The sequence below is a fragment of the Helianthus annuus genome, chromosome 16 (genome assembly GCF_002127325.2).
Source record: "Helianthus annuus cultivar XRQ/B chromosome 16, HanXRQr2.0-SUNRISE, whole genome shotgun sequence".
In the NCBI taxonomy this organism is placed as follows: domain Eukaryota; kingdom Viridiplantae; phylum Streptophyta; class Magnoliopsida; order Asterales; family Asteraceae; genus Helianthus; species Helianthus annuus.
Genome location: NC_035448.2, coordinates 155889732 through 155897544, shown reverse-complemented (window position 1 = coordinate 155897544; position 7813 = coordinate 155889732). Strand labels below are relative to the sequence as shown.

The window sequence follows — 7813 nt, the reverse complement described above, 5'->3', positions numbered from 1 at the left end:
TACACGGATAGTCCCTTTGGTTTGACAAGTTGTTACTCAGATAGTCCTTGTCATTTCACACCCACTTAACCAGAAAACAATCCTCCATGCGCTTTGGGGACTATCCGAGTGACAACTTGTCAAACCACAGGGACTAAGAGTGTAATTTTCAAAAGTTGGGGACTAAAGGTGAAATTTCACCAAACCACATGGACTATCCGTGCATTTTACTCTTTTATAAATTAAGACAGAAATTAATTTACAGCTTCTTTGTATAAATCAGTTATATAAAGAGAAAACGTCATTGGTGTGCAACACTCGATTACAACTTTTAGTATTTATCAGTTGTAGAGATAGAAAAAAAAATTGTAAAACGTTACATATTTTTTAAATGTGTTGAGCACCTAGGAAATATGTTGGTAGAAATAAAATATTTATTTAATTAAGATTATGTGGGTAACTAACTAATATTTATTCTGAGTGGCTTGAGTAAAGAAACTAAGTTAGTGGTTTGTATTAAAATGGCAAAAAGTTACAAACGTTTGGGGCAATTAGGTACAAAAGTGTCATTTTGGACGAAAATGACAAACCTGCCCAAACCTCAGGGACGATTTGTGCAATTAACTCTTTTATATATTATAAGAGTTACATATTTCCAATTACTTCAAGGCATCCCTTTACCTCACACACACTTGGGCATTTTGCTCGTACTTTTCATTGCCTCATGCGCGTTTTCTAAAACTAAGCTCTTAAAATCTTTACTTATTTGGTCATAAGCCCTTCATACCCATTAAAATGGCTAGAACATTAACAACTTGCCCATAGTCACAAACTGCATAATAAAATTTGTATGTGGAGACACTAACTTTTTATTGTAACAATCGCATCTAGCCCATTGTTGCTTCAAAGTGTCCCAAGATAAAAAGATAGAAAGGTGAACTAAGATGTCCCCGATTCAGAATGCACTCTAAAAATGAAACAAGTTATTCATTACAAACAACACTATAACATGTTACGCACTTGTATAATTATTTTTTAATATATAATCAATGCCAAACAAAACCGCAAAGGCAAAATAAAACACATTCCTAAACACCCTTCGCTTGAGAACTAAGAATCCAAAGACAACAAGACCCTTTGTTTGAGAGCGAAGAACCAAAGACAATAAAAGTGCAAACTTGTCACCATCTTAAACTCACAATTAGTCAATTACAACTTTCAAGTTCAACTAGTTTCCCACATTACAACTAATATGTTTACTGTTCTTTTCATCTTCGCATGCATTTACTTGAACTACCAGATGAAGAATTACCCACTTTCTTGCTCTACTCGTCAAGAATATTCAGCAAAGCACCATTCACCGTATCTGATGTATCTGATGAAACAAACAGAATCCATTGGTTGAACAAACAAAGCAGGAACTTACAATTATTCAATCACAGATTCATAGTATTTGTTACTTTGGTTCTTATCTAGTTAGACGACACAAATTAAACCTATTTGTCATAGATATTGTAGCAGTTATTATGTTATGCATGTTTAAGAAATCTACCCAAGGAATGTGAAAAAAAAAAAGTGAGGAAATTTGATAGAATTTTTACCCAACCAACCACCCCTTATGAAAATAAGAACTTTCGAAAATGTTGAACATATGTAAATCCAGATCAACAACTGTAACATTATAATAATCTTAAAATAAAAAAGGAGAACGAACCAGCGTTGTTATCAATCAAGCAATCATGGGGGAAGTACCACATGTATGTAGTCAAACATTTGCCCTTCTCCTTACTTTGATTGCCATAATCAGCGTGATTAATCCTCCCGTACTGTGTCCAAGGATGGGCCCATGGATCGGGCCTAATAGCAGCATCACACTTCAAGTCACTTACAAAAAGTTTATATTCTGCTATTGTCTTTTCCGAATTCGCCCATCTCATTTCATCAAAATCAATTTCAAGAGTATCAAAATCATTATTTAATTTAGTCATCACATAAAGTTTTTCACCTGAACTTATAAAGTTCCTATATCTGACGTGTAACAGCGAGAAATTCTTCATTTTTTGTGGGATAAAGGTAGGAACTGGATTAAGCCTGAATTCATATAACTGACTCATGGTGTGTATCGTATATATTTTTCCCTTGAAAAAGTGTAGATCAAGGATAGGGGGATTGCAAGAGATATATCTCCATTCGGATTGTTTACCAGCTAAAGAGAAAGCTAAGCCAGTGGAATTACATTGATAGGTGATTATCACGAACACCCACCCAGACATTGCATGTGAATAGACAAGAATACCCTTGTTGCTTGCTGACATATTACTTATAGCATCAGAGAAATCAGGGAAATGAAGTTCCTTCCTTGTGAAGGGATTCACATGCCAGAAGTCACTGGTTTTCCTCTAAAAATATCAAGTAACCGCAATTTACTCCAATACACATCCTGGAACTAGAATGGGGAATTATGGTCTTCAACTTTCTTCTTGTGTGGTCGTGTATGTAGCAGTCTTTATGAAATATTAGATCAGAGCTGATAGATAAATACATGGGTTGTTTTGACATCATAAACTTATTCCAGTTAGAGAACGCAATCGATCTCCATGCCTTGCACACGCCACTTAAAGCAACATAATCAGAAAATCCAAGATGCATCAAAATTAATAGCAACAGATCATCGTTAAAGCATAACCATGATCCTGAAGTATCATCGTCAGAAGTGCCCGACTTCGTTAGTTTTCTCACCATACTTCTAGTAGTCACCATTCCTTAACTTGTAAAAGAACAATTATAACTCGAGCTCCTGGTAAATGAAAATTTCCACATGTTATGCAAAAAATGTAGAAAGGAACCTCTAAAGGCATTAAGGCTATTTGTAAATTTGCTTATGTGACCCTCTAATGCACCGATAAGGGCATATTGTAGATTTCTAACCAACCAAAAAAGGTAAGCTAGTAAAAAGAGCGCCAATTTCCGTAAAAAATAAGTAAACCACTAAACCTTTCATGTGAGAATCCAAGTGTTGAATGCATTGTTGATTCATCGTACAGATCACAACAGCTCATTTTGCAAACTAAGTTATAACTTCCGTAACCAAAACTGATTTCGCATTTTTAAATGACGATTGTAACCTAATGAATGGATAAATTTAATGATCTTTATATTGACTTCGCATTTATAAAATCCATCAAACAAATAGATAATAAATAATTAATTATTATTGAATAATTCATAGTTGGATTTTGATCCTTTTGATCAAAATATTCTATTTGAGAAACTAAGGAAAAATTAAACAAAAAATAATTGTTGATATAAGAGTACGGATCACATTATATGAAAAGATCATGTTTTGTTATGTTAAAGCCCAGATTTGATCAATTGAGTTCAAAGTGTAAGTTCTTTATGAACAATAAAAACATATTTAGTGAAACTGAACATAAAAGGCATAAACTAGTGCATGATAATCGTATTTAGAAATTGAGTATCTAGTATACCTTGATCTTTGAAGTCGACTCGGTCCAAGAGGTGGGCGTTTATGACTCATTGTTAATATTGATTTTCAGCACAATTTGAGATTTGTTGTTGGATTGAAGATTCTGTTTGTACGAAAGTCAGGAAGAGTATTAGTGTTTTCCATGATGTAACTTGATATATAGAGTAACAGTGTAATCAGATTCATTATCACACTCAGAAATTACAAAATAGTACATGTAATGGCAAGTTAAACAACCGAGTGACGTAGCGCAATACCATTGTTAATTAACAAAATTATTTGAATTAGAGCATGCAGAAGCAAGAAAAATAAAATCTTCTTGAAAAATAAAATTTCAAAACTTTAATAGTACCCATAGGTCCAGTAGTGTGAATGGTGCCATCTGATTCTCAGGATGCCAAAGGTCTCCCACCTTTTCTTCATCACTGTGTTCAATCAAAATTCAAATTATAAATAATTTTTAAAAAAAACATTTTTAAAGGAAAACAACTAGCAAGCAACTATCGGACTTGAACATTAAACTTGTATCAGGTTGAGCATCAAAGTACATATTTAACATTCAAAAATAAAATATATAATCATAATCTGAAACGAAACAAATCATATAACAAGGATATGGACATTTGAATTTATAATACCTGAGAGATACCCCATGAACAAGCAACATGTTATGATCCAATCCTCGGACTAGAGTGAAATCAATGTATACCCTGAGTGGATTGATGGCTAACACACAAAAAAATATGTACTTTTATAATCAGAAAACCCTCAGACCCAATCGTGAATTAATGTTTTCAATTAGCCAACACATTAAATTTAGAAAACATCAAGATAGACTCTATATATGCAATTCCTTTGAATTACCAAAACCGAAAATCGAAGATCAGAGGCTTTTGAAATCAACCCGCTATTTTGATACATGTATATATACCAAAGATTATAGTTTAACTCCTAAAGCAAATGACGAAAAGTTAAATAGCAATCGAAAAATGGCTTACATGGACACGGAATCAGATATCTCATCTTGACCTGAAGTTACTGTAATAGAGCAGGTTGCGGCGTCCTTGAAAATCGAACATCGTATATGTAGAGGAGAACGAAGGGTAAACCCTGATCTGAATTTTTTAATTATAACCCCTCAAATTAGATGTCTTTTCAATTTATAGATCTCCACTATCATAAAATATAGAATTTTTTTTATGTTTGAATAAAAAAATTATAATAGTATATGCATGTGGAATGAAATAGATGAGGGAATGGAATGGACAAATTAATGGAATGGACAAGGGAATCAAATAGATCATTAGATTCCATAGTCTTGTTTGTTTACCATGCAGGAAAGAAATAAATCATTACCTTATGTTGTTTGGTAGGTAAGAAAAGAGTAATGAATTAAATCAGCGATGGGTGGTGGGGGTGTTCGGTGGTGGCTAGTGGCGGTGGCAGCGATGGGTGGCGGTGGTCGATGGTAGTGGTGGTGGGTGGCGGTGATCGGTGGTAGCGGTGGTCGGTGGTAGTGTAGGTCCCTCGTGGAGGATGAGGTTAAACCTTAACCTTGTTATAGTAACACACTAGCGAGTGCGGAATCCAAGCTAGTATGCAAACCGAGTTGAGACAAGCATAAACACAAAACACACAAAGTTCACCGATTAACACCACTTGTATTAATACGAATGAAAGGTTCCGGTTACAAGCACAATGTTTACAAATCAGTTTTGCAAACTCTCTAAGTGTGTGTGTGTGTGTTCACAGCAGAATGCTCTCTATCTCTCGGGTCTGTCTGTGTGCATCTATATGCAAGTGAACACATTGCATGGGTATTTATACCCAAACACAGTAAGTCTTGTCGAAGGATCATGCAGATTGACCGATAGATCATCTGTCGATCACAAAGCCATCGAAGGATCCACATATACTTCTAAGGATGGCATATCCTTCGAAGTCCAGCAGTATCCTTCGTGGGATATCTTTCGAGCTCATCGAAGGATAGAAACGATCCTTCGATGGCCCAACCTTCGACACAGAACATTTACAACCATATACTAACTGTTTGGCCAAGTCAAACCAGGAGGACGGTTGACTTGGTCAAACTTACATGACTAACAAGGACATCGTTTACATCGTCACCGAATACAGACAAAGTACAGACACAAGTGCACCAACAAACTCCCCCTTGGCTGTAGCTTTGTCTCGATCTTGATCATCTTTGATCTTCGTGTCTTCAAGACTCTGATGTCCTTTTAAGTCTTCAATGTCGGAGGATCTTCAAAGTCTTCACGTCTTGAAAGCAGAGAGTGTATCAACAAACTACCCGTATCATGTAGGAAGTGTGTTGACAAACTCCCCCTTAACATAAGCTCCCCCTTGAGTTATGCTCGTGAATGACTTGATCTTCACAGCTAAAGATCCTTGTGGTGTTGATGATGGTCCGCGGCAACTCGATCATCTTCATCTTTTGAGTGCCTTCGCGTCGTGTCTTCATTCCGAAGCTTGTCATCGACCATGTTCTCCTAGCCTTTAGAATCTGCACATGCAAGAAATCTAAACGCGTAATGAGAACAACTGCTTGGAATATAGTTAGCATAAACAAATGACACACTAATGACCATGTCACAATCAAACACCGTCCGACAGTTTGAAAGTTTAATAAATTTGTCAATCTTAGTTTATAACTTTCAAAGCTTGCAAATTTCGACCGTTTATGAAGATTTAGTCAATTCGGTTTTCAGTCAGGTTTCAGGTAACGAAGACTCGAGCTCCAACATCGTACGATCGAAAATAAAGTAGAAATAAAATCTTTTTGGCTTTTACAAAGTTTATATTAAAACTCACCTAAAATCTTTTTGGTATTTTTGAAATTAAAAGACAACAATTTTAATATCCTTTGAGTGTTATCAAACGACATCACCGCTAATGTCGTGCTGATATGCACCAAACGACGAAACTGTTTAAAATAAGACAATAAAAGTTAAGCAGTAAATAAATATACACAGACATTCTTTTTGCGAGTTTCGAGGGTAAGAGAATCATATCAGTGTACGGTCATGCCAAACACTCTTGTTGTTCAGTTAGTTAACATTAAGATAAGCATCCTATAACAATTATCGGTATGGTTGTCCACTTAAGCTCAACTTATCAGATGTAATCATGGCGAGGGGGATACGTTAAGGTATGATTTATACTTACTGACCGGTGTTCATTGCCACATCACGACACATTCCCGTATCAAGGATGCACGAGAATTCATCTTACCGGTGAGTATATCGATTATCATCTGTTTGACGTATAAGATGTGAGATACTCACTTATTTTTGATTGAAAACAGGCCCTAATGTGATATAATCACTTATTGATGAGGAGGAACTTGATTTTCATATGCATGAGGGCACAGGAGCAAGTCCGTGAACAGGTCAGTACTTCCGTACAGCAGAGAGACGAACTTAACTCCCGATAAATGTGAATATTTTATCACTTATTTGTTTGGACATGCGATTGTTTATCACTTATTGAGGTCGAATGCAGTATGTAATATGTACACGTGTGTATAGTATCATGGAAGATCTAGACTTGCGTCCCCGTTATTTTTCGGTAAAAGATACAACCATGATACCTAGATCATAAGCAGCATAAAGACCGAATATCTCAGAACCTCGGCAATCTATCAAACGAAATTTCGGTACTAAGACCATATGCCAATGAATGGTTCCCACCTGTCTTCAGTCGATTTAAGTTTATATCACCCTGCACACTTTAAAATGATTGTGAGCCTAACCGATACATCTTTTATAGAGTGCTTATCGTTTTTCATTTAAGGTTTAAAGAGGTCTAGATAGACCCACTGATGTCTACTTATCATTTTCTCTTTTGCTCGCCAGGAAACTCATTTTTGTTTTTCTATTGTTTTTGTGTTTTTTGAAAATTTTTCGATGTTTTTGGATTTTCCGATTTTTGGATTTACTCCCCCTAAAATCAATAAACTAAGATAAATTTAAAACACAAAGGTATTTACAAAAATGATTTTCCGATGTTGGTTTTAATCTTGCTTGACCTTAATGCCGTTTACCAATAATAAAAAGTCAAATCTTGATTTGTCAAATGCTTTGGTAAAAAGTCGGCACGTTGGTCATCGGTGTGGACCTTAACAACATCGATTAGCCTTTTCTCAAAGCAATCACGTAATGAAGTGATATTTGATTCGATGTGTTTGGTCTTTGAGTGCTGCACAGGATTCTAGTGATCTGTAATGCAGCAGAATTATCAACGTGAATAGGAGTAGTTAGAATTCAAAACCGTAGTCCCGCAATGTTGTTGGATCCAAAGAACTTGGGAGCAACACTTGAGGCCAGA

General features: G+C 35.6%; 1 protein-coding gene across 1 annotated transcript; it reads right to left on the bottom strand.

Annotated features, from left to right (window-relative positions):
* Positions 1 to 1168: 1168 nt before the first annotated feature.
* LOC110916652 lies at positions 1169 to 2228 on the bottom strand. Its single transcript, XM_035985360.1, has 2 exons — positions 1694 to 2228; positions 1169 to 1345 (listed from the first exon to the last, which is right to left on the bottom strand). The coding sequence occupies exons 1-2, from the start codon at positions 2091 to 2093 to the stop codon at positions 1305 to 1307; spliced, it is 441 nt and encodes a 146-aa protein (XP_035841253.1). The 5' UTR covers positions 2094 to 2228; the 3' UTR covers positions 1169 to 1304.
* Positions 2229 to 7813: the final 5585 nt, after the last annotated feature.

Bases quoted from the DNA above. Each gene is read 5' to 3' on its own strand.
- LOC110916652 (XM_035985360.1), bottom strand. From the start codon at position 2,093: ATGAGTCAGTTATATGAATTCAGGCTTAATCCAGTTCCTACCTTTATC. The intron at 1,346-1,693 runs GTTCGTTCTCCT...CAGATACATCAG, and splicing joins CTTGATTGATAACAACGCTG to ATACGGTGAATGGTGCTTTG.